Raw genomic sequence first — 26,621 nt, forward strand, 5'->3', positions numbered from 1 at the left:
GCCTCAACAATCCTCTCAAAGGATGCAAATGACCAGTTGTCTGCAAGGAGTATAAAACCTCCAAGTGGCCTCAATGACCCTCTCAAAGGATGCAAATGACCAGCTGTCTGCAAGGAGTATAAAACCTCCAAGTGGCCTCAACGACCCTCTCAAAGGATGCAAATGACCAGTTGTCTGCAAGGAGTATAAAACCTCCAAGTGGCCTCAACAATCCTCTCAAAGGATGCAAATGACCAGTTGTCTGCAAGGAGTATAAAACCTCCAAGTGGCCTCAATGACCCTCTCAAAGGATGCAAATGACCAGCTGTCTGCAAGGAGTATAAAACCTCCAAGTGGCCTCAACGACCCTCTCAAAAGGACGCAAATGACCAGCTGTCTGCAAGGAGTATAAAACCTCCAAGTGGCCTCAATGACCCTCTCAAAGGATGCAAATGACCAGCTGTCTGCAAGGAGTATAAAACCTCCAAGTGGCCTCAATGACCCTCTCAAAGGATGCAAATGACCAGCTGTCTGCAAAGAGTATAAAATCTCCAAGTGGCCTCAATGACTCTCTCAAAGGATGCAAATGACCAGCGGTCTGCAAGGAGTATAAAACCTCCAAGTGGCCTCAACGACCCTCTCAAAGGATGCAAATGACCAGCGGTCTGCAAGGAGTATAAAACCTCCAAGTGGCCTCAATGACCCTCTCAAAGGATGCAAATGACCAGCTGCCTGCAAGGAGTATAAAACCTCCAAGTGGCCTCAACCACCCTCTCAAAGGATGCAAATGACCAGCTGTCTGCAAGGAGTAGAAATCCTTCCATTCCCCACCATCCTTTCCAGAGCTGAAGAAGCTTCTTGGATGGGAAGCGAAACATCTTCAAAGAAAAAAAAAACAGAAAGTCCAGCTGCCTCTTGAAAAAGCACTGAGGACACTCATAAACTTCCAAGTGGCCTCAATGACCCTCTAAAAGCGATGAGAAGAGAGAGCTCCAAAGAGGCCCCAGTTGCGCCAGCTTCAGGGTTGAGAGCAGCCCTGTGCCGTAGCTTCAGCCTGTCTGAAAGCTCCCTGCGGATGAGTAAGATGGAAGAACGTCAGTCTGACTCATGTGTTTGGATAGATGTCCACCCCCAGCAAATCTGAAGTGGGGGGGGGGGGAAGCTGGAAGAAAGGCCAATGACGTGGTGAGTGCATTATGGTTTGCCTGGCTTCCGCACCGAGCCGAACAGTGTGGGCAGCCCCCTCTCTGCATTCATCCTTAGTCACATCGTCAGATGCTTTGCAAACCCTCATCTGGCCACAGACCCTTTCTAGAAGCATCCTTTGGGAAAGAGGAAAGCATGGGATTTCAAAACAAAACCGCAGTCGACAGGAACCAAGGCAAGAAGCAACCGGGGGGGGGGAGACTAATCAAGGAGAGGAGCAACCTAGAACTAAGGAGGGATTTCCCGACTGCGAGAACAATTAACCAGTGGAACGGCTTGCCACTAGAAGTTGTGAATGCTCCAAGGCTGGAAGTTTTTTCAGAAGAGAATTGATAGCCATTTGTCTGAAGTTGTGGAGGGTCTCCTGCCTAAGTAGGGGGTTGGACTAGAAGACCTCCAAGGCCCCTTCCAACTCTGTTACTCTCCGTTGCTCTCTGCTCCCCTTGGGTGAAGGAAGGGGGCATCTTTTTAAAAGCAAAGAGGAAAAATACCCCAGAGGTGGTGAAATGGTAGGTCCCATAAATTGTTCAGAAGGGGGACCCTGACCCTTAAGAATGTGTGATACATGTTGTGGCCCAGCAGGAGCCATTGGAGCTGCCACCAGACTCCGACAGCGAGGGGCCCTATGAGTCGGCTCTGGAGGATGTGGAGGACCCTGGACAGGGTTCCGACTCCGAGCAGGGCGCAGAGATGCTGGTTGGCCACCAGGGGGCACCTGAGCCTTGGACCAGTGGGGAGGAGACAAGGGAGAGTGAGCCGGAGAGTGAGTTGTTCCTGGATGCACGCCATCGAAGAGCTACTAGGCGTCAGGAAGAATTACGCAATTACAGGAGGTAATTGCGCTCAGCTGGTGGTCATTAGGCTCCTCTCCAGACTATAAAAAGGCTACTTGTGCACACGCCCCTCTTTGCAGAAGTCAACACAGAATCAAATGTCGGAGAACTTTGTAGGAGCTTGGCAGGCTGGATTGCTGCCAAGCCTTATCTGTGTTTATTGCTGCCCACGCTTGTCTGTGCGGGGTTGCTGTCAAGGACATGTTTGTCTGTTAATTAAATGCTGTAATTTATCTCTGGCTCGGAGTGTGCTTTGGTGTGGAACGAAGGGGGTCAGAACAGATACGTATGTAGGAATTGGATATGTATTGGTAGGATTAGTAATTACCGTATTTTTCAGAGTATAACACACCTTTTTCTCTCAAAAAAGAGGCTGAAAATCTGGGTGCGTCTTATACACTGAACACAGCATTTTAGGCTTCCCGAAACGCCGCCCCCTTTGCAAAAATGGTCATGCATGGTTCCACCACAAAACCGCGGTAGACTAAAGCGCGCTCGACGAAAGCGCGTACGTGACGTCATCACAGTGCGACGAAAACAGCACGCTGTGAGCGGTAAACTTAAAATTAACGCGTAAATCTAAACCTAACCCCCCCAAACCTAACCCTAAACCTAACCCTAAACCTAACCCTAAGCCTAACCCTTAACCTAACCCTAAACCTAAGCCTTAACCTAACGCTAAACCTAACGCTAACCCTTAACCTAACCCTAACCCTAATGCTTAACGTAACCCTAAACCTAACCCTAACCCTTAACCTAACCCTAAACCTAACCCTTACCTTTATGTGAATCGGCTTGCTTAAATTTTATTTTAATTTTAATTTAATTTATTTTTAATTTTATTTGTCGCGCTGCTGATGACGTCAGGTACGCGCTTTAATCGGGCGCGCTTTAGTGGACCGCGGTTTTGACGGGTCACAGTCATGCATAGCCTTTAGGAGGCTTTCATAGTGCTCCTGGGGGGCTGGGGATGGCAGAAATGAGCAAACCCCCCCCCCCAGCTCCCAGGAGCACTCTGGAAGCCTCCTAAATGCTATCTATGCCCCTTTTTAAAGGGAAAAACGGCTCCGTTTTCGTGAAAAACGGGCTGTTTTTTGCTCGTTTTTGCCCCCCCCCCAGGAGCACTCTGTAAGCCCCCTAAAGGCTATTCATGCCTTTTGGTGGGGGGGAAGGGAAACGGGCCGATTTTTGTGAAAAATGCGCCGTTTATGGGAGGTTTGCAGAGTGCAAAACCTTTTTTTTTTTCATATGCCTCTTCAAAACCTTGGTGCGTTTTATCGTGACCCGTCAAAAGCGCGGACGGCAAAAGCGCGATCGACAAAATCGCGCCTTTGACGTCATCACAGCGCGACGAAAAAGATCGAAAAATTCAAATAAAAATTAATAAAAATTAAATTAAAGCAAGCCGATTCACATAAAGGTAAGGGTTAGGGTTAGGGTTAGGGTTAGGGTAAGGGTAAGGGTTCGGGTTAGCTTTAGAGCGTTAGCGTTAGCGTTAGGGTTAGGATAAGGGTTAGCGTTACGTTTTTCGTTACTTTAACGGTTAGGTTTAGGGTTAGGTTTAGGGTTAGGTTAAGAGTTAGGGTTAGGGTTAGGTTTAGGGTTAGGTTTGGGGGGGTTAGGGGAAGGTTTTAGCTTTATTTTTACATTTTTTCGATCTTTTTCGTCGCGCTGTGATGACGTCACAGCGCGCTTTTGTCGAGCGCGATTTTGTCCTACGCGCTTTTGTGGTGGAACCGCGTTTTATACTCCGGTGTGTCTTGTATATAAAAGAAAGGATCAACAGACAGGTAATTTGACTGACTGCACACACCTATGTAATGGATATAAAATGTAGTTGTTCTAAGATCTAATCCAGTGTTTCTCAACCTTGTCAACTTGAAGATGTCTGGACTTCAACTCCCAGAATTCCCCAGCCAGCGAATGTTGGCTGGGGAATTCTGGGAATTGAAGTCCAGACATCTTCAAGTTGACAAGGTTGAGAAACACTGATCTAATCACTATACGGAAACGTTTATGCCAGAAACGTCCAACGTTTTTAATGTTTATCTAATAAAAAAACTTTATAATAATTTTTTAAAAAAGGGGTGGGGCATGATCTACTGCAATGCGCTTTACATGGGGCAGCCCTTGAAGAGCATTCGGAGACTTCAGCTTGTCCAGAATGCAGCTGCGCGAGCAATTGTGGGTCCACCCCGGTACACCCACGTCGCACCTATCCTCCGTGAGCTGCACTGGCTGCCTATTGGTCTTCGGATACGCTTCAAGGTGCTAGTCGTCACTTATAAAGCCCTTCATGGTATTGGACCTGGGTACTTGAGAGACCGCCTGCTGCCAATTACCTCCAACAGACCGATTAGATCCCACAGATTAGGCCTCCTCCGAATTCCATCTACCGGCCAATGTCGCCTGGCTACCACCCGGAGGAGGGCCTTCTCTGTGGCTGCTCCGGCCCTCTGGAACGAGCTCCCCGTGGAGATTCGGACCCTCACCACCCTTCCGGCTTTCCGCAAAGCCCTTAAAACTTGGTTGTTCCGACAGGCCTGGGGCTGACGAGTTTCCCCGCTCCCGCTCGAATTGTGTGGTTGTTGAGTGTTTTTAAATTGTTGTAGTTGTTCGTCCGTTGTTGTTTTTTCCCCCCTCCTGTTTGTATTCCCCCCCCCCTTACTTTGGTTTGTGAGCCGCCCTGAGTCCCTCTGGGAATAGGGTGGCATAGAAATGCAATAGCAATAGCAGTTAGACTTATATACCGCTTCATAGGGCTTTCAGCCCTCTCTAAGCGGTTTACAGAATCAGCATATTGCCCCCAACAACAATCTGGGTCCTCATTTCACCCACCTCGGAAGGATGGAAGGCTGAGTCAACCCTGAGCCGGTGAGATTTGAACAGCCGAACTGCAGAACTGCAATCAGCTGAAGTAGCCTGCAGTGCTGCATTTAACCACTGCGCCACCTCGGCTCAATAAATAAATCAAATCAAATCAAATCTAAAAGACATTGTACCGTGTATTTCTTATTTTAATTCTGGCTGCTTTCTCCTTCTCTTGCAGGTCAGAAAAATCAGCGTACAGAGAGCCAACCGAAACTACGGAAGAAAAATCCTGACCTTTTGCCGAAATGCGTTTGAGCCGTAGACTCCGGTTAATGCCATAGTTGTCCCAGGTAGGTGAAGAATGTGAGCGTGGATCTTGCTGCTCTTCCAGGGAGTCCTCGACTTATGGCCACAAGGGAGCCCCAGATTTCTGTCGCTACCCGAGCCTTCAAGACAAACACGAGCTTCATCCACATCCTTTCTTAATCCCTTCTGGAGTTCGCTTCTTAACCACATTTGGGATACAGGCAGTTCCCGATTTAGGAGCACGATGAAGCCGTGCTAATGTCTGTTGCTAAACGAGGCAGGTGTTCAGTGAGTTTTGGCCCCATTTTACGACATTCCTTGCCACCATTGTTAAGCGGGTCACTGCAGCTGTTTAGTTAGTAAGACGGTTTGTTAAGATTGAATCTGGCTTCCTCATTGACGTGGCTTGTCAGAGTGTCGCTAAAAGGGGATCGCATGACCCCGGGACACTGCAGCCATCATAAATAGGAGTCAGGTGCCAAACATCTGAATTTTAACCATGTGATCATGGGGAATCCTGCAACGGTCGTAAGTGTGAGGACCATTTTAATGTAAGCTGATTAATGTATATTTAAAGTAACAATAAAGATCTATTCCATTCCATTCTATTCTCCTTCCTTCTTTCCTTATTCTATTCTATTCCATTCTTTCTTCTCTTCTTTATTCTATTAAATTCTAATTCTTTTAATTCTTATTCTGTCCTGTCCTCTTCTATTCCATTCCATTCCTTTCTTTCTTCTCTATTCTATTAAATTCTAATTCTATTAATTCTTATTCTGTTCTGTTCTGTTCCATTCCATTCCTTTCTTTCTTCTCTATTCTATTAAATTCTAATTCTATTAATTCTTATTCTATTATGTTCTGTTCTGTCCTATTTTATTCCATTCCATTCTATTTCTCTTCTCCTCTCCTCTTCCCTCCCCTGTTCTATTCTATTCCTTATTCTATTCTATTCCTTCTATTATATTAGTCTATTCTATTTATCTCTTCTCTTTTCTATTCAATTCTAATTCTATTAATTCTTATTCTATCCTGTCCTATTCTATCCTATTCCATTCCATTCCTTTCTTTCTTTCTTCTCTATTCTATTAAATTGTAATTCTATTAATTCTTATTCTATTCTGTTCTGTCCTGTCCTATTCTATTCCATTACATTCTATTTCTCCTCTCCTCTTCCCTCCCCTCCCCTGTTCTATTCTATTCTATTCCTTATTCTATTCTATTCTATTCTTCTATTATATTAGTCTATTCTATTTATCTCTTCTCTTTTCTATTCAATTCTAATTCTATTAATTCTTATTCTATTCTGTTCTGTTCTGTCCTATTCCATTACATTCTATTTCTCTTCTCTCCTCTCCTCTTCCCTCCCCTCCCCTGTTCTATTCTATTCCTTATTCTATTCTATTCTTCTATTAGTCTATTCTATTTATCTCTTCTCTTTTCTATTCAATTCTAATTCTATTAATTCTTATTCTGTCCTGTCCTGTCTTGTCCTCTCCTATTCCTTATTCTATACTGCAACAGTTGTAAATAGGAAATATTTTTCCCAGTTCCGCTTTAACTTCGAACGGACACTAAACAATCTGTTGTTAAGTCAACTATGCCTAAAGAAGTCCTCATTGTAGGGTTCTTCTCGGGAGATTTTTTTTTCCCTTCCTGGAAACAGGAGAAACCAGACTGTTTCCAGGGGGAGAATGAGATAATTAAAAACCAGATGAACTCATGACTAATGAAATGCATGTTCCGTATATGAGGACATCTCCAAAATTCTGTTCTCCTTTTAAAAAAAATGAAATGAAAGAAATGCAATCTGTATATATGAAAGCCAAATACCACTCACTCATCACGAAATCTCCAGAACTGTAAAGCCTACAAACCTGAAATTTGGCCCGTATGTTCCTCTTGGCTTCTAGGCGCTCGCTAAGAAAGGATTTTTCGAAATGACCATCAGATCATCAGTATTTCTTATACAGTATTATATTAACATTAACATTGAGTTAGACTTAGGAGTTGGGCGTTAAGGAGTTAGACTTAGCATTGATGCTAAGGAGTTCTACTCCCCCTCCCCACCTGAAAAGAACTCTGTTCCAACTTCCAACCAGTTGCCAGATATTCGCACGCTCTGATGCTAAGGAGTTAAACGTTCTACTTCCCCCTCTTTGACTGATCTCACAAATTGTCTGTCTTAGCAGCCATCTTCTCCTTTCCTCTGTCGTGTTTTCCAAAATATCCTGATTCCCCCTCCCCCTCCCTCAGTTTTCTCCCATTCAAATGCATATCTGTCGAAATGAGTCACTCCCGTTGGGACGGATGATGTCACTTCATTTTTTAACTTGGGCCTTCAGCATCCCGGCATCTTGTAGCTTGCGTCCCCAGGCGAAGCACAGATGTCTGACGGTCATTTGAGGATTTTTTTTTTCTTAAAAATATAATTTTGGTGAGGTAATGCTTAACAAGCTAAAAACAAATACGTGGACTTGGCGAAAGTTTGCTTCCTGGCCACTCGAAAGCTACAAAGCCACTGAAAACAAAGACTTGTGACCGTTTTTCACACTTAACGACCGTTGCAACGTCCCCACAGTGACATGATCAAAAGTGGGACGTCTGGCCAATGACTCAAACTTACGACAGTCGCTGGGTTGTGTGATTCCCCTTTTGCGACCTTCTGACAAGCAAAATCAATGTGGGAATCGGATTCATTTTAACAACCCAGGTAACTAACATAAGAACTGCAACAATTCGCTTTGCAGCGGTGGCAAGAAAGGTCATAAAATTGGCCAAACTCACTTAACTGTCTCACTTAGCCACAGACATTTGGGCCTTGGTTGTGGTCGTACGTCGAGGACCACCTGACAAATATTTGAAAGGAGACCCAAAAAAATGTCATGTAAATGGGTCTTTTAAAGCGGTTTGAATGAACCTATTACATTTAATTGGGGAGCGATCCCATCCGATAACCTTTGATCTTAAAAGGAAAGGAATACAAAGTTAGCTTATTTGATTAAGTTCAAAATATAGATGTTATTGCTGGTAAGTCTCAATGGACTTTTGTCGGTTAGGACCGAATAACTAGGCTTTAAAATTTTATTGATAGAGAAGAATTGAGATATTCTACCCTTTCTAATCATCAAACCCAATAATTATAAGTTCATATCTCTCTCTCTCTCTCTCTCTCTCTCTCTCTCTCTCTCTCTCTCTCTCTCTCTCTCTCTCTCTCTCTCTCTCTCTCTCTCTCTCTCTCTCTCCCTCCCTCTCTCTCCCTCCCTCCCTCCCTCCCTCCCTCCCTCTCTCTTTTTTAGCAAAAGAAGTTTCTAGGCCCTGATAAATTGTTGATCTTTCTGTAATCAAGTCAATTTTTGTCATCCCTGCCAATTTTGACTTCTTCAGCAATCATTCTTCCATTGTGAGTATTTCAGAGTCTTTCCTTATACGAGTCTCGTAACCGTAATCTTCTTCTATCTTCTTCTATATATATATATAAAAATGGCTGTTTGTATGTGTGTGTGTGTGTGTTCCAGCATAACTCTGGAACGCCTCGAGCAATTTCAACCAAACTTGGTACAAGGATGACTTATACTCTTGAAACATAAGATGGGTGGCATAAGGGATAAGACACCCCTAAAACCCCTCGGGGTGTGTATTCTGTTAAGATACAGCCTGTTGTGCCTTAAAATGGCTTTTACTGCACTGCCATAAAATGGCTTCTACTGTACAGCGCAGTGGAGTTGCCATGGTGATGGCTTCCCAGTACTCCACAAGGGGGCTTCCTCTGGTAAGGGGGAAAATCCAACATTCAAAATTACTTTTGGTCCGGATATTTCCCCCCTATAAATAAATATCTGGGCAACTCCGGGTTATCAGCCCTAGTCATATATAAAAACAATCTTCCATGGCTCTTATCTAATTGACCATCCATTCATGTTTTGATATTTTAATCATTATTTTTTACTACTTTCATAAGCCGCTCGGAGGTACCTTGTAGGGGAGAGATAGCGACATAAAAATGAGAAAGGCGAATCCCTGCAGTTGTTAAGTCAGTCACACAGTTGTAAAGTGAACTTGGCTTCCCCCTTGACTTCCCTTGTCAGAAGGTTCATAAAAGGGGGATCCCGTGACACCCCCCCCAAGAATTCTGCCACCACCATAAATAGGCGTCAGTGTGCCAAGCTTGCCGATTTTGATCCCGTGACTACAGGGATGCTGCAATGGCCATAAGTGTGAAAAATGGTCATAAGTGTGAAAAAGGGTCATAAGTCCCGTTGTAGCTTCGTGCGGTCGCTATCATAATCTTTTAATGACCCCATAGTCCCTTGTGGGGTGGAGCCTGGGCGACTGAATGGAGCTGAGTGTTTGTTGGCCGGATGCCCTTCCCTGTTGCCAATGCGGAGTTTTGTTCGGCAGATCTCAACGTGCCCAGAAAGAGAAAGCTTGGGTTCACCGCTTTGGAGGTTTTTTGTTTTTTTTTTATAGCCTGGAAGGCTCTGAAGCCCTCGAAAATCCCACCGTCAATGAAGGAAGAAACCGCCTTGGATTTTCAAGTGTGGGCGAGGTCCTGATTCTCTCCCAACATGCGTAAGGGGGCACCCAAGGACCCGGATATCGCCGACCTCTTCTACAAAGATGACCCTCAGGAGCTGTTCATGGGTTTACATGAAATCGGGCATGGAAGTTTTGGAGCGGTTTATTTCGTAAGTAGCTTGTGCTTTCCGTTCTCTCTCTCCCTTCCTCTCCCTCTCTCTCCGTCCCTCCCTCTCTTCCTCTCTCCCTCCCCCCTCTCTCTGCCACCCCTGCTCTCTCTCTCTTTTCCTCCCCATCCCTCCTTCTTCCCCTCTCCCTTCCTCTTCTTTCCCCTCTCTCTGCCTGCCTCCACCGCTCCCTCTTTCCCTCTCCCCCTCTCCGTCTCTTCCTCTCTCTCCCTTCCTCTCTTCTTCCCTTTTTCTCCCTCCCCATCTCCCCTCTCCATCCCCATCTCCTTCACTCCCTCTTTTCCTCTCTTCCTCTCTATTTCTCCTTCCTTTCTCTTCCCCTCTCCTTTCCTCTCCCCCTCTCTCTCCTCCTGTCCCTCCCTCCCCTCTCCCTCTCTGTCTGTCTCTCTTCCTGCCCCTCTCCCTCTCTTCTTCTCCCCCCTCTCCCCTCTTCTCCCTCTCCATGTCCTTCTCTGTCTGTCTGCCGCTCTCCTCCTGTCCCCCCTCTCCCTTTCTCTCTCTCTCTCCTCCTGTTCCTCTCCCTTTCTCTCTCTCTCTCTCTCCTCCTGTTCCTCTTCCTCTCCCCATCTCTCCCTCTGTCCATCACCTCTCAAGAATTCATTTGTGGCCCTTTCTCTGCTCTCCAAAGCAATTTAGCAATATTGGTAGAGGACAGTGTTCCCCAACCTGGGTAGCATGAAACAGCATGGGGACTTCAGCATTTTGAGAATCGAAGTCCACATCTCTTCAAGTTGCCAGGGTTGAGAAAAACACAGGTGTCTTACCTCCTCCTCCAACTGCAATTGCTTCTAGATCTGTGAACTTGGAGAATTCTCCTCCAGATATACTGTTTAAGGGAGATTCTTCCTAAGAAGATACAATAATGCAATAGCAGAGTTGGAAGGGACCTTGGAGGTCTTCTAGTCCAACCCTCTGCCTAGGCAGGAAACCCTATACCGTTTCAGACAAATGGCTATCCAACCTCTTCTTAAAGACTTCCAGTGTTGGGGCATTCACAACTTCTGGAGGCAACTTCTGTTCCACTGATTAATTGTTCTCACTGTCAGGAAATTTCTCCTCAGTTCTAAGTTGCTTCTCTCCTTGATTAGTTTCCACCCATTGCTTCTTGTTCTGTCCTCAGGTGCTTTGGGAAATAGCTTGACTCCCTCTTCTTTGTGGCAGCCCATGAGATATTGGAAGACTGCTATCATGTCTCCCCTAGTCCTTCTTTTCATTAGACTAGACATACCCAGTTCCTGCAACCGTTCTCCACATCTTTTCTACACGATAGTTGATTTAAAGGCGAAATTTCATTCATGCATTCCCCCCGCCCCCCCAAAAAAAATTCCTGGAATTTTTCATCCCTTGAGAGAATTAATTTTGAGCACCTGACACCAGCGGTGGTGTTCTTTTTATATATAGCCTTTATTGTCATTGTACAAAATAAATGCAACGAAATTGGTTATTCAGCCGGTGCTTTTCCAGAGTTTCAGAAAGAAAAAAAAATTGCAGACTGCAGGAACCATTTGCACAGAGGACACAGATAAGCCTCCAAGCGACCTCAATGACCCTCTAAAAGGGATGCAAATGACCAGCTGTCTGCAAGGAATATAAATCCTTCCATTTCCCACCTTCCTGTCAGAGCTGAGGAAGCTTTTTGGATGAGAAGCAGAGGTGGGTTCCTACCAGTTCGCACCTATTCGGTAGAACCAGTTTGTCAAATCTACCAAACCAGTTAGAAGAGGTTCCACCAGTGGACCCGGAAAGCAGGCCACACCTACAGAAGAGGTTCCCAAAAATTTTGAAACCCACCACTGGTGGGTGTGTAATGTCCCGCAGTTATCTACGCATTAATAATGATCTAGTAATATTTCCTTATACATTTTAGGGACCTTTCCTTATATAATTAGTGTTTTCTTTCATACTTTTGGATTTCTAATTTCTGTTTCCGTTAGTTGGCAATTGCTAAAACCAATCCCACGTGAAAAAGTATTCAAAGCCTTCTTGATTTTAATTGTCAATTTATTTATTCCTGCACATTGTAATATTTATTCATTTACATATCTCTGTTTTTCCACTGTTGGGCAAACACAATTCCAGCAGCTGCTAACATGTGTAAAATTAAATATATATTATACTCCCTTTCAAATAGCCAACAAAATATTTCTGGTTTTAATTCCATATCTTGCTTTACGATTGCTTCTAACCACTAACTTCTGAATAGCTACTTGGACTGACCTAAGTACTAATTCATATCCGGTCACATGGGTGGCAAGCCACTCGCACAAAGGAGGCCACACCCACAGAGTAAGTTCCAACAATTTTTGAAACCCACCACTGATGAGAAGCCAAAAGTCCACAAGGAAAAAAAATAATGAAGTCCAGTTGTCTCCTGGGGAAAAAAAGCACTTTTGGAAGAAATGAGAACCTTTATTAAATTTTATTTCTCTCCCCCTCCCTTCTTCTTCCATTTCCAGGCCACCAATGCCCACACCAACGAAGTGGTGGCAATCAAGAAAATGTCTTACAGCGGAAAACAAACTAACGAGGTAAGCACAAGACATTCGACGTCTCGACATGGAGCAACACACCAATGCTCTAAAGATGCATATTATTATTTGCTGCTACTGTTGAAAAAGGAAGTTGGGTGTGTGTGGGGGGGTGTAGGTATATCTGTATATATGAATTTGAATAGCAATAGCCCTTAGACTTATATACCACTCCGCAGCCCTCTCTGAACGGTTTACAGAGTCAGCCTCTTGCCCCCAACCATCTGGGTCCTCATTTTACTGACCTCAGAAGAGTGGAAGGGTGAGCCAACCTTCAGCTGGTCAGGATCAAACTCCTGGCAGTGGGCAAAGTTAGTCTGCAATAAAACATTCAGATAGATCAGGAGACAGAGAGAGAAACAGTGAGAGAAGGAGAAATAAATAGAGAGACAGACATAGATAGCAATAGCCCTTAGACTTATATACTGCTGTACAATGCTTTACAGCCCCTCTCTAGGCGGTTTACAAAGTCAGCCTCTTGCCCCCCAACAATCTGAGTCCTCATTTTAACAACCTCGGAAGGATGGAAGGCTGAGTCAACCTTGAGCTGGTCAGGATCGAACTCCTGGCAGTGGGCAGAGTTAGTCTGCAATAATGCATTCAGATAGATAGATAGATAGATAGATAGATAGATAGATAGATAGATAGATAGATAGATGATAGATAGATAGATAGATAGATAGATAGATAGATAGATAGATAGATAGAACTCCTGGCAGAGGGCAGAGTTAGTCTGCAATAATGCATTCAGATGATAGATAGATAGATAGATAGATAGATAGATAGATAGATAGATAGATAGATAGATGATAGATAGATAGATGATAGATAGACAGACAGACAGAGAGACAGACATAGTAGATAGATAGCAATAGCACTTGGACTTATATACCACTTCAGAATGCTTTTATAAAAACGAACACAGGGCATGCATAGGCTTTGGGAGGCTTGTAAAGTGCTCCAGGGGAGCAAAAACGAGCAAAAAATGGCCCGTTTCTTGCTCATTTTTGCCCTCCCCAGCCCCCCCTCCCCCCCCGAGTACTTTGCAGGCCTCCCAAACCATCTTCACCTCCATTTTTGCAAAAGGGGCCTAAAATGCTGTATTCAGTGTATGAGACGCACCCAGATTTTCACCCTTTTTTGGGTGAGTACAAGGTGCATCTTGTACTCCGAAAAATACGGTAAGTCTAAGTGCTATTGTTATTATTTTATTCATTTCTAAATCTGTGTGCCACCCTTCTCTCCTAGAGGCGACTTCCGTTTTATTTTCTCTTTTAATCCCAGCCGCAAAGCATTGCATAATTTATTCTGATAGCTCTGGGCAACTCTTAGCCTTGAATAAGTGCCCTTTGGTCTTTATATCTTAAAGAGATAAGGAATCATGATCATTCCTTCCTAATCTTTCGTAATCTAAAGCCCAGGAAGCGATGTCACTCCCAGGGACATTCCCTGCCATAAAACCTATCTGAACAAAAATGCAGAAAGCATTGACCTTTGACCCCCAAACCTCCACCCTTTTCCAGTTGGTCACCTTTGGAATTTTCTCGATAAAGCGAATCTTTTTTTTTTTTTAATAAAGAGTTTTATTATTTTTCAGTTACAAAAATAAACATTCCATCTTTCCTTAAGCAGTGTGTTATCTGGGTACAAGTATCTCTGTGCAACATCGTTCCTCTTTTGCCATATTTTTCACATTTATATTAACCTAATTTCCCTAAGTTTAGTATTATAATATATTAAGCATTTAAACTTTATAAAACTCTCAATTTTTCTTCTTAGTATCTTCTATCATGATATCATATTAACATCAAACATCATTATTCTCATCATGTACCGTATTTTCACGACCAAAAGCCGCACCGGATTATAAGCCGCAGTATCAATTAACGTTAATTTTTCAAACTTTTTCCACATATAAAGCGCACCGGGTTATAAGCCGCACGTTTCCCGACGCTTCTGGACATCTGTTGCAGTCGCGAGGAGGAGCGGAGAAGAGCGCGAAGGTTCTTGGCGCTCCAGGAAGCCGCGAAAGCAGCTGGGGGAGGCGCACGGCTTGGTTTATCCTCCCTGGACGTCGCAGCAGCAGCCCCAAGCGCACCGATCTCTGTGTTTTTCGCATCGGGGCATGCTCTTGCAGCACACCCCGATGCGAAAAACACTGAGATCGGTGAGTTTGGGGCTGCTGCTGCGACGTCCAGGGAGGAGAAACCAAGCCGTGCGCCTCTCCCAACTGCTTTTGCGGCTTCCTGGAGCGCCAAGAACCTTCGCGCTCTTCTCCACACTCTCCTCGGCTCCTCACAACTGCAATAGACATCCAGAAGCGGCAGGGGCTATCGAGCTGGAAATCCAATCCCCATTAGCCCCAAAAGCCGCTTCTGGACATCTATTGCAGTCGCGAGGAGCGGAGAAGAGCGCGAAGGTTCTTGGCGCTCCAGGAAGCCGCGAAAGCAGCTGGGATATCTTTTTCCACATATAAAGCGCACCAGGTTATAAGCCGCACTGCCGGTTTTGGATCAAATTTTAGGATTTTCAGTGCGGCTTATAGTCGTGAAAATACGGTACATACTAACAGTTTTCATCTTATTTATATCTCTTATCTGAATATATTGTCTACTTATTTTTTAGCCTTCTCCATTTCCAAACTCCTTTTTTTTTGTTCTCCAACCATTGGTAAAATACTTCCCAAATCATACAATATTCAGTTTTTCTCCTCTTTCTCCTTCATTGCTAATGTTAATCTGTTCATTTCTACACATTCTAATATTTTCCTTATCACCTTCTCATCAGTAGGAATCTCTACCCTTTTCCAATGATGTGCAAATACAATTCTAGCTGCGGTTAATACATAAATGATTAAATATACATGCTCTTTATTTTAAATTTCAGGTAAGATTCCCAGCAGAAATGTTTCTGGCTTCAGCTCAATGTGTTGTTGTATCAACTGTTCCAATCATGTCTTTATTTTTGTCCAATATTTCTTTGCCTCTCCACATGTCGATAAAGCGAATCTTGATGTTAAACTTTCTTTCCTTCTTTTTTCTTCTTCTTTTCCCCTCCCTTTAAATGAACAGAAATGGCAGGATATCATCAAAGAAGTACGGTTCCTCCAACAGCTGAAGCACCCCAACACCATAGAATACAAAGGCTGCTATTTGAAAGAACATACCGCCTGGGTGAGTTGCATTTCCGCGAGGTTTTTGAGATGTAAGGTTCTACATTTAGACCAGAAAAAGAAAACGCACAGGTTACAGCATAGGTGGGAGCAATAGCAATAGTCCTTGGACTACTCCTACTCCTACCCCTACTCCCCTTTTCCTCTTTCCCTTCTCCTTTTCTTCCACTCCACAAACCATGCTCCCTTTTAGCATTGATTAGGTTACCTAGTTGGGTCGTGAAATGTCTGCAAGAAAACCACCAAGCTCAGAGAGCACAAAGGATCCTACAGTCGTCATTGTCGTCATCCTCCTCCTCCTCCTCCTCCTCCTCCTCCTCCTCCTCCTCCTCCTCCTCCTCCTCCTCCTTTTCTCTTCCCCTTCTCCTTTTCCTCCACTCCACAAACTCCCTTCTAGCATTGATTAGGTTACCTAGTTGGGTTATGAAATGTCTACAAGAAAACAATCCAGATCAGAGAGCACCAAGAACCCCACAGGCCTTTTTTTCCTCCTCCTCCTCCTCCTCCTCCTCCTCCTCCTCCTCCTCCTCCTCCTCCTCCTCCTCCTCCTCCTCCTCCTCCTCCTCCTCCTCCTCTTTTTCCTCCACTCCACAAACCCCACTCCCTTCTAGCATTGATTCCGTTACCTAGCTGGGCCGTGAAACGTCTGCAAGAAAACAATCCAGATCAGCGCGCACCAAGGATGTCGACCATTCCTTAACGGCTCCATCTCTTTCCATCTTTTCACAGCTAGTGATGGAATACTGCCTGGGATCCGCTTCAGATCTGTTGGAAGGTAAGCCTTCCGCTCTCCTACTGCGCCTTTTAGGCCACGTGGCTCAGGTTTTTAGGGAATTACATTCCACGGCAGCATTTCTTAAGCCCATCACAGTCCCTTACAGCCTCTGATGGTTTCCATGCGATGCACCGAACATCTAATTCAGCGGAATGTCTAGCTTGGAAATTCCCAGGCCAGTCAGCTTACATCTGAATTAACGGCGTGGGGTCCGGTTTCCATCTTTCCCTGCTTCAGTTGGAAGATGGCTCAGAATGACGAGAGAGAGTGGAGCAGGCCCGGAGCACTGTGTCCGAGTCTTTTTCTAACCGTCCGTTGCCAATTTCCATCTTCCTGGATCCGGCCGTGTTTGATTTCCATAGTTGGCGACTGAGGCTGGCAGGTTTGGTCCAAGGAACTCTCCTCCGAGATCGTTTCCTCGCAGAATATTTTCATTTAAAAGCTGAAAAGGAAAGTCTGTCTTTCTTCGGTGGCACTAGGACAGGGGTCGGCAAACGTAAACACTCAAAGAGCCATTCGGACCCATTTTCCCACAGAAAAGAAAACACCGGAAGCCACAAAGGTCCTAACCGGAAGCCCCCTGTTCAATTCTGGAGCTGGCCGGAAGTTCAGTTCCCCCATCATAGAGTCTCCTCCTAGCGCGGCATCATTTTTCCTCTACCTGTCCTAACCGAAAGCCCTATCAATTGTGGAGACAACTGGAAAACCCTCCCCATGCCATAGAGTCTTCTCCTGGCGCACTGCGCTTCTCTCCCCCCACCCACCGGAAGCTCCTCTCAAAATTGTGGTGCCGACCGGTGAGGGAGCCGCAGCAGAGGGAGGAAAGAGCCACATGCAGCTCCACAGCCACAGTTTGCTGACCTCTGCACTAGGACAAATTCCCTGTGGTCGGTTTCCCACGCTTTATTCCCTGGGTAGTGACAGGAAGAAGGAGATATGGAGAGGAGGCTGGGCTCTTTGGCCAGGAGGAAAACAAAAAAACTTTCCCCAGTCTACATTTTAAGTGCTTTTTGGTTACAGATTTAAACCGTGTATGTGTGTTTTTTTATAATTTATTATTTTCTGCCTTTATTATTTTTATAAATAACCTAAGACTGACTCTGTGTGTGTGTGTGTACATAACGTACATAATGTATATATTTTATTTTATTTCATTTTATTTTTTTATTATTTTTTTGTTTTTTTAATTTTTATTTGTATTATTTCATTTTTATTATTTTATTTGTATTATTTTACTTTTATTATTTTATTTTTATTATTTCATTTTAGTTTAGTTTTATTTTTTATGTTTTATTTTATTTTTATTATTATTTTATTTGTATAATTTTACTTTTATTATTTTATTTTTTATTTCATTTCAGTTTATTTTAGTTTAGTTTTAATTTTATTTTATTATTTCCTGCCTTTATTATTTTTATAAATAACCCAAAATTATGTTTGTGTGTACGTACGTGTGTATATATTTTATTCTATTTTGTTTTATTTCATTTCATTTTATTTTTATTATTTTATTTTATTATTTCATTTCATTATTTTATTTTATTTTATTTATTATTTCCGGCCTTTATTATTTTTTATAAATAACCCAGCAGGCTTTTGTGCTTAAGGTGGAACTAGAACTCACCGTCTCCTGGTGATGGCCCAAAACTACCCAGCTGGCTTTCATGCCTAAGACAGAACTAGAACTCACCATCTCCTGGTGATTGGTCCAAAGCCACCCATCCAGCTTTCGTGCTTAAGAAGAAACTAGAACTCACTATCTCCTAGTGATTGATCCAATGCCACCCATCCAGCTTCCGTGCTTAAGAAGAAACTAGAACTTACCATCTCCTAGTGATTGGTCCAATGCCACCCATCCAGCTTTCGTGCTTAAGAAGAAACTAGAACTCACCATCTCCTAGTGATTGATCCAAAGCCACCCATCCAGCTTTCGTGCTTAAGAAGAAACTAGAACTCACGGCCTCCCGGTTCCGAGCCTGGTGCCTTAATCTCTCGTCTCTAGGCCGAGACAGATCCTTCGTTAGCCTCCCTTTTAAACTTTCTGGGCCATTGAAAGGAGCGGATCTGCCTTTATTCAACCTTGTTTACACATCTTAAAAAGTTGCTAGAAACTAAAATCTGGTTTTTTTTCTCCCAATCCAGTACATAAAAAGCCGCTCCAGGAAGTAGAAATTGCTGCCATTACCGACGGTGCCTTGCAGGGACTTGCGTATCTTCATTCCCATTATAAAATTCACAGGTGAGAGCAGAGGTTCATTCTCTTGTTTATCATTTCTTGCCATTGGTTCCTCTCTGCCTCCTGCAGTCGGTTCCACCACAAATCCGCAGTAGACTAAAGCACGCTCGACGAAAGCGCGTACGTGACGTCATCACAGCGCGATGAAAACGGCACGCTGTGAGCGGTAAATTTAAAATTAACGCGAAAACCTTACCCTAACCCCCCCAAACCTAACCCTAAACCTAACCCTAAGCCTAAACCTAAACCTAACCCTTAACCTAACGCTAAACCTAACGCTAACCCTTAACCTAACCCTAACGCTTAACGTAACCCTAAACCTAACCCTTAACCTAAACCTAACCCTAACCCTTACCTTTATGTGAATCGGCTTGCTTTAATTTTAATTTAATTTTAATTTAATTTATTTTTAATTTTATTTGTCGCGCTGCTGATGACGTCACGTACGCGCTTTGATCGGGCGCGCTTCAGTGGACTGCGGTTTTGACGGGTCACGCCTGCAGTCTGCCTTCCTCCTGATGTGTGAGTGTAACAGGTAGCACAGCCACAGTTGAGCCCAAACTTTCTGTGGCTAAGTGAGAATTTGTTAAGGGAGTTTTGCCTCATTTTACGACCTTTCTTGACACAATTGCTTAAGTGAACCTGGCCAAGGGACTCTTATCTCAATCTCTGTGGTGGCCCACCGGCTGGCAGAGCTGGTAGCGGAGTCAGACAGTGAAGAGGTTGGGGAGGAACATGGGCCAGCCCTGGGGGCTGAGGAAAGCTCAGACGAGGGCTCTGTGTTGGAGGCAGACAGCAGCGAGGCAGAAGAACAGCTGGAGCCTGTTCCCAGGCGCAGAGCTGCCAGGAGACAAGAACAATTAAGAAAGCAGGGTCGACTTGGGAGTAAAGCCACACCTTGGAGGTGATTGGCCCCTCCCATAGGAAACAAAAGAGGAGCGAACGGGGAGGGGGCTTTTGCAGGAAACAATAAGTTCATTTGGTCATATCAAGAGTGGAAAGTTCTGTTTATGACTATAAGAGACTCTGTGCCAAGTTTTGCCTTGCCCTGCTAGATTGGAAACTAGTTTTTTGGCAGCTCTCCAAGCGAGATAAGGTTCGTGTGGATAAATATTCCTTTGAAAGATGGTTTGCTAAGCCCTGCCGACTATGAATGAAAGGAATTCACAGTCGTGTAAATAAAAGGAGTTTTGCCAGGACCAAGACTCTTCTTCTTGATTGTTAAGGAAGCCTGAGTCAGAACAATCTCTTATCTTAACAACTGCAGTTGTGTTAACTTAGTAAGACGGTTATTAAGTGAATCGAGCTTCCCCCATTGACTTGGCTTGTCAGAAAGTCGCAAAAGGGGATCACGTGTCCCCCGGGATACTGCAATATGAACGTCATAAATATGAACCAGTGGCCAAGAATCTGAATTTTGATCTTGTGATGATTATAGGGGATGCTGTCGTAACGAAACAATGTGTGATGAGCCAGGGCACGGCACAGAGATAACACACGTAGCTGGCAGTTCAAACCACCCCTTTATTGCTCCACATTTCCCCAAATACTCCCACATTTCTGGCCAGTCCCAGAGCAAAGTGATGACAAATCACCACCACCCCGTACAACACACCTCAAGTAGACACAAATAGTGCAGCCCAGCGTTGTGTACTCCAAGGCTGCACAGCAATAAATCCAGCAGGGCAAATCTCCTTAAATCTCATGTGCCTTGTGAAGAGGGGTGGGGCACTCTTCTCCCGAGCAGCTTGCTTAATCTGCGCTGTTCTCACCTTCTCTCCACTCTCCATGCTCTCGGATCAGGAGCGGGTGGTCCTTGCTCCTCATCTGAGTTTTGTCTCTCGTGTTCATCCTGCCTCTGCTCCTCCCTGCCTACAAACTGTCCTAATCCTGAAAGACCCTGCCCTTCCCCATTTTCCTCCGAAGCCAACAAAGTCGCCCCCTCAATCTCTTGTCGGCTCAGGTTCCAACTCGTTTCCCCCTCCCTCCCTCGCAGATTCAGGCTCCGACAGGGGCATGGCACTATGTTCCTGAGTCACTTTGTTCAGTGCTGTTGTAACTTTGGTTGCTGTTAGGAATATAATCTAACGGTTGGGTTGGCAATATATAAATCATGTAACAATGCTATACCTGTTTCTTTAAATCATACTGTAAAATGTGATTGGTTGCTGTTTTCCTCAATCGTCCATAAGAGGGAGCCAGAACGATTGTTAGCTTTCTGTTTTGTTAGATGCTGGGCTGATCTGATCTGAGTGTTTTTAGAAGCTGGCTGTTAGAAAGTGCCGTGAGCTATTGTAAGTTTTGCAATTGCTAGCAAACTTTGAGTACCAAACTGATTATATGATACTGGACTATGTTATTTGGATTATCCCTTAACTGAAAGACATTGATGACTGACTGTCTTATCCGTGTATGACTTGGACTGTTTGATGGACTCTGATACCTCTATTTCCACGAAAGTAAAAGCCTATTTAAACTGCAGTGTCTCTGTATGCTGGTTTGTGTGGCCTCCAACACAACTCTCACAACGCTTCGCTGAACGCACTCGCTCTCCCAACGGGGAGCTTACCTAACCGTTGCTAACCGAACAGCTTTATGTCGAGAAATATCTGCAGTAAACAACTCTCCTTTATTTATTTTTTCCTGCAGGGATATTAAAGCAGGAAATATTCTTCTAACAGAACCGGGCCAAGTGAAACTAGCAGACTTCGGCTCTGCTTCTATAGCCTCTCCTGCCAATTCTTTCGTGGGAACCCCTTACTGGTAAGTGAAGCTGGTTACACTTTTCCTGCAGCCTTTCAAAAGATGCCGAACAAATGAGGGGAACTAAAGCATCTGTTTTGCTTTAAAATTCAATCCTGACCTTCAAAAAAGCTCCCACTACCAAACCAGTAGTGAAGATAATAGGATACCCTTAGGGAGGTGGACTCCAACTCCCAGAAGTCTTCAGTCGTCGTGGCTGTTCCTTAAGTGTTGCGGACTTCAACTTCCAGAATTCAGCTTTCACGTCTGTGGACTTCAACTCCCAGAATTCCCCAGCCAGCCAGTTGAGGAACTCTGGGAGTTGAAGTCCACGAGTCTGAAAATTGCCTACCTGCTCTGAATCAAGAATCTGTATGCAAGCTTGGCACATTCCATCATCCCGGCACATCCCTGGATGCTGAAATTTGGAACAAGTGAAGCCACTTCCAATGGGTTTTTTTTATCCCCCGCCCTCCACAAAACAACTAAAACCAATCTACGATGCCAATAAGGGCCCTTTGGGGGGCACCAGGCAGGCAAAAGAACAAATATTTCAGAGAGTAAAATATTCAGACAAGCTTGTTAGTCTGGCAACTACTGGGGGAATATATGGGTCGTATAAATCCTCTACTCCAGGGGTATCAAACTTGATTTCATTGAGGGCCACATCAGGATTGTGTTTTATCTCGGAGGGCCCCTGGAGGGCATGGTTGAGTGGGGCCCTCTACCAGGAAAAATGGAGCTCACGGGCCCCGTTTTCTGCTAGGACAAACCCCTGCAGCCCTCTACCAGCAAAAATGGAGTTCACGGGCCCCGTTTTCTGCTAGGACAGCCTCCTGCAGCTCTCTACCAGCAAAAATGGAGCTCACGGGCCCCGTTTTCAGCTAGGACAAACTCCTGCAGCCTTCTGCCAGCAAAAATGGAGCTCACGGGCCCCGCTTTCAGCTAGGACAAACTCCTGCAGCCCTCTACCAGAAAAAATGGAGCTCACGGGCCCCGTTTTCACCCAGGGCAACCTCCTGCAGTCTTCTGCCAGCGAAAACGGAGCTCACAGGCCATGTTTTCAGCCGGGATAGCCTCCTGCAGCCTTCTGCCAGCCAAAACTGAGCTCAAGAGAGCCATGCACCCCCTCCCCTCCTCTCCGATCTCTGTTTTCGTTGGCAGAGGGCTGCGGGAGGCTATCCCGGCTAAAAATGGAGCCTGGGAGGGCTGCAGACATCCCTCCCGAGCTCCATTTTCGCTGGCAGAGGCACCGTGGGCCGGTCCTTCCTTGTTTCCAAGGCGGCCCCAAGGGGCAGATCTAAGCACCCCACGGGCTGGATCTGGCTCCCGGACTTTGAATTTTGACACCCCTGCTCTACGCCCAAGTATCTCTAACCTTGGCAACCTTTTAAGATTTTGTGGACTTCAAACTCCCAGAATTGAAGAATTGAATTGGCTGGCCGGAGAATTCTGGGAGTTGAAGTCCAGAAGTTACCGAGTTTGGAGATACACACACACACTCTTACTGTACTCCTATCATTTTTATAATTGGAATACTTTGGAGAGGGCCTTCTTCCCCTGTCGACATCTAGCCCAGTTGCCTATCAATACGTCCCACCCAAGCCCCTTCAGTCACTATGTCCTTGTGCACATTGTGTTTGTGTCATTTTGGTGTGAGCTTCCAATGCATGGGACCTTCTAGAAGCCACTGATGGGTTGATTGGGTTATCAGTGTATTGTTGATTTGATTTATATAGCCCCTCTACCCCTCCCACCCACCCACCCCCGGTCTCTGATGCTCACAGGTTAGTTGGTTGGTTTATTTGATTTATAGACAGGTAGTCCTCGACTTACGACCACAGTCGAGCCTGAATTTTCCGTCGTTCTGCCCCGAGAATCGTTTAATAAGTGTGTTTGGCCCCTAAATGTTACGACCTTCCTTGCCATGGCTGTTAAGTGAATCCCTGCCGTTGTTATGCTTGCAACTTGGTTGTTACGTGAGCCTGGCTACGGACCTTTATCAGGCTTGGAGACCTGCCAGGCCGATATCTTCCAAACGCCATGCTGTAGCAGCAGTTACGTGGCAAGAAGCCAGGAACAGAACTTCACAGTAATTAAGCGAACTAATGGTCTCCTGCAAGCTCCACTCCCCTTTCGCTCCTCTTTTATTTCCTCTGGGAGGGGCCATTCGCTGTCCATCTGTGGCCTTAGTCCCAAGTCGGCCCCTGTTCTTTAGCTCTTCCCTCCGTCTGGCCACTCTGCACATGCGCACACTGGGAACAGGCTCCAGCTGTTCTTCCGCCTCACTGATGTCCGAATTCCAAAGGCAGCTGATAACTGGCATACGTCTCTGGCCCCCTCTCCGCCTCCGACACAGAGCCCTCACCCGAGGCTTCCCCGGACTCCAGGAATGGGCCAGGTTCCTCCCCAACCTCCTCACTAGCTCCGCTGGACGCTGGCGGGCCACCCCATATGGCTTTGAGTAACGACCGTATTCTTTCTGTAACTCAAGGACTCACCTGTATGGCTTTGAATAAGGACTGTAGTCTTTTTGTAACTCAAGGACTACCTGTGGGAGGTTAGGTTCAGGTGAGGAGGATCCAGCCAATTGCATCCGAGCGTTGGTCTCTCTCCCCCTCTTCCAAGTCAAAGCCCCACCCCACCCCCAAGCGTGCTGGTAGTGTGTGGGTCTTCCTGCTGTGCTTGCCTTGCAACCTGCCTTCTCCCCCACCCCTCTCCCGCACCCCAACTTTCCCTTCTGTGCTCCAGATCCCCCTTATTTCTTTCATAGCTGCAACCCCAGGCTGAACAGCTCCGAGAAAACACACAGTGGGAAAGCTCACCGTATCTGGTGAGAAGTGATGGGACTTAGGAATCCTTTTCAGCCCCTGCTTGGCTGGATCCAGGTACAGTGCCAAGGGGGATGGGCGCCGGCTGCCCCTATTGCCAGCATGTTGCACTGAGATGGATCATTGGAACAAAAACAGCAACCTTTCTTTTTGATTTTGCATTCTCCATACATCCATAATCATCCCGCTCCCCAAATCCCCCCCAACCCCACCCACCTTCACCACCCCCAGAAGGAATTCTTGGCTTAAGGAGGCGAGGACGACGATGACGGTGGTTGTTGTTATTATTATTATTATTTTGTTTTTTGTTTTTTTTAAAAGAACCTCCCCAGCATGGTTTAATTCTATTCCATGCTGATTTTCTTCGTTTTGAGTTGGTATGGGGTGGGCTTTGAAGAGGGGCGGGGGAGTGCATCTGTTGCAGTGCTGTGCCTTTTTTTTCCCCTTTTCTCTTTCTTTCTTTCCTTCCTTCCTTTCTTTCTTTTTTCCTTTTTTCCTTTTTTCTTTCTTTCTTTTCTCTTTTCTTTCTTTCTGTTTTCCTTTTTTCTTTCATTTTTTTTCTTTTCTTTTTCTTTCCTTTCTTTCTTTCCTTCCTTCTTTTTCCTTTTTTCTTTATTTCCCCTTTTATCTTTATTTCCCTGTTTTTCTTTATTTCCCCCTTTTCTTTCTTTCTTTTCATTTTCTTTCTTTTTTCCTTTTTTCTTTCTTTCCTTCTTTCTTTCCTTCCTTCCTTTCTTTTTTCTTTTTTCTTTTTTCTTTTTTCCTTTCTTTCTTTCTTTTTTCTTTATTTCCCTTTTTCTTTCTTTCTTTTCTTTTTTTCTTTCTTTTTTTCCTTTTTTCTTTATTTCCTCTTTTTTCTCTCTTTCTCTCTTTCTTTCTTTTTCCTTTTTCTTTCTGTCCTTCTTTCTTTTTCTTTCTTTCCTTCTTTCTTTCTTTTTTCCTTTTTTCCTTCTTTCTTTCTTTCTTTTTTCCTTTTTCTTTCTGTCCTTCTTTCTTTTTCTTTCTTTCCTTCTTTCTTTCTTTTTTCCTTTTTTCCGTCTTTCTTTCTTTCTTTTTTCCTTCTTTCTTTCTTTTTTCCTTCCTTCTTCCTTTTTTCCTTTTTTCTTTATTTCCCCTTTTTCTTTCTTTTTTCTTTTTTCTTTTTCTTTTTTCTTTTCTCTTTCTTTTTTTCCTTCTTTCTTTTTTCCTTCCTTCTTTCTTTCTTTTTTCCTTCCTTCTTTCTTTCTTTTTTCCCTTTTTTCTTCCTTTCTTTCTTTTCTTTCTTTCTTTTCCTTTTTCCTTTCTTTTTCCTTTTTTCTTTCTTTTTTTCCTTTTTTTTTCCTTCCTTTTTCCTTTCTTTCTTTTTTTCTTCTTTTTACTGGCATCACATAATCTTCCCTCTTGGAATTCATGTACGGTAGGATGGCTCCGGAGGTGATCCTGGCTATGGATGATGGACAGTATGACGGGAAGGTCGATGTTTGGTCGCTTGGAATTACCTGCATCGAGTTAGGTAAGTCAACCGGAGTTGACAATCGTTGGATTTAATGCAACCATTCTGGATAATTCTTGGGGGTTTTATAGGACATACCATGTTTCCCCGAAAATAAGACAGGGACTTATTTTCTTTTGAGCCCCAAAATAAATGCTTGGCCTTATTTTCAGGGAGGTTTTATTATTTTTGAGGTGCAGGAGGTGGTGAGCGTGGTCACTTCGTGGTTCCTGCTGGGTTGCAATATTTTCGGAGAGGGCTTATTTTCAGGGGAGGGCTTATTTCAGTGCATGCGCTCAAAAGCCCGATTGGTCTTATTATCTGGGGAGGGCTTATTTCCAGGGATACAGGGTAATCTTCTGTCAGGTTCTAGTTTTTGTTGTGGCCCGCCACAGGTTCGCCATCACAGGTGTAGGATCTCTTGCTGGGGCTAGATGATCTACAGGGCCCCTTCCAACTCTTGTTAATCTGTCATCTTCCTACAGATTGGAAGCTGGCCAGAATCACCCAGTGATTCCATGGTATCTTACCTTCTCTCTCTTGTTTTTTTGTTTTGTCCCCAGCGGAGCGGAAACCTCCCCTCTTCAATATGAACGCAATGAGTGCCTTATATCACATCGCCCAGAACGACTCTCCCACGCTACAGTCCAATGAGTGGTAAGAGCTGAGGAAAGGGGGTGTCTCTGCTTTGGTTTCCGGAAGAAGTGTGCCGTTGTTTTTTTGCTACCGGTTTCTGTGGGCATGGCTTGGTGGGGATGGCAGGGGGAGGATAAATCTAAGTATAATCTTTATTGTCGTTGTACTTAAATACAACAAAATACATCACACTCCAGGGGAAGGATACTGTAAAATCTCCATTTCCTCCCCACTCCAGGGAAAGATTCTGTAAAATCCCCATTTACATCACACTCCAGGGGAAGGATACTGTAAAATCCCCATTTACATCACACTCCAGGGGAAGGATACTGTAAAATCCCCATTTACATCACACTCCAGGGGAAGGATACTGTAAAATCTCAATTTCC

The 26,621-nt window shown here is 44.6% G+C and overlaps 1 protein-coding gene across 1 annotated transcript in view; it reads left to right on the forward strand.

Moving 5' to 3' along the window:
- Positions 1–26,621, forward strand: part of TAOK3 (TAO kinase 3) — a 128,028-nt gene that overhangs the window by 37,207 nt on the left and 64,200 nt on the right. Inside the window, exons 2-11 of the mRNA XM_087705648.1 lie at positions 5,068–5,179; positions 8,435–8,538; positions 9,606–9,823; positions 12,298–12,369; positions 15,441–15,542; positions 16,271–16,316; positions 18,459–18,555; positions 21,202–21,315; positions 25,526–25,617; positions 26,160–26,253. Of these exons, the coding sequence (XP_087561774.1) occupies positions 9,704–9,823; positions 12,298–12,369; positions 15,441–15,542; positions 16,271–16,316; positions 18,459–18,555; positions 21,202–21,315; positions 25,526–25,617; positions 26,160–26,253 (737 nt within the window). The 5' untranslated portion in view covers positions 5,068–5,179; positions 8,435–8,538; positions 9,606–9,703. The remainder of the gene's footprint in view (positions 1–5,067; positions 5,180–8,434; positions 8,539–9,605; positions 9,824–12,297; positions 12,370–15,440; positions 15,543–16,270; positions 16,317–18,458; positions 18,556–21,201; positions 21,316–25,525; positions 25,618–26,159; positions 26,254–26,621) is intronic.

Source organism: Thamnophis sirtalis, unplaced genomic scaffold, assembly GCF_051295495.1.
Source record: "Thamnophis sirtalis isolate CommonGarterSnake01/CBP01778 unplaced genomic scaffold, rThaSir2_p1.2 scaffold_2, whole genome shotgun sequence".
NCBI lineage: Eukaryota > Metazoa > Chordata > Lepidosauria > Squamata > Natricidae > Thamnophis > Thamnophis sirtalis.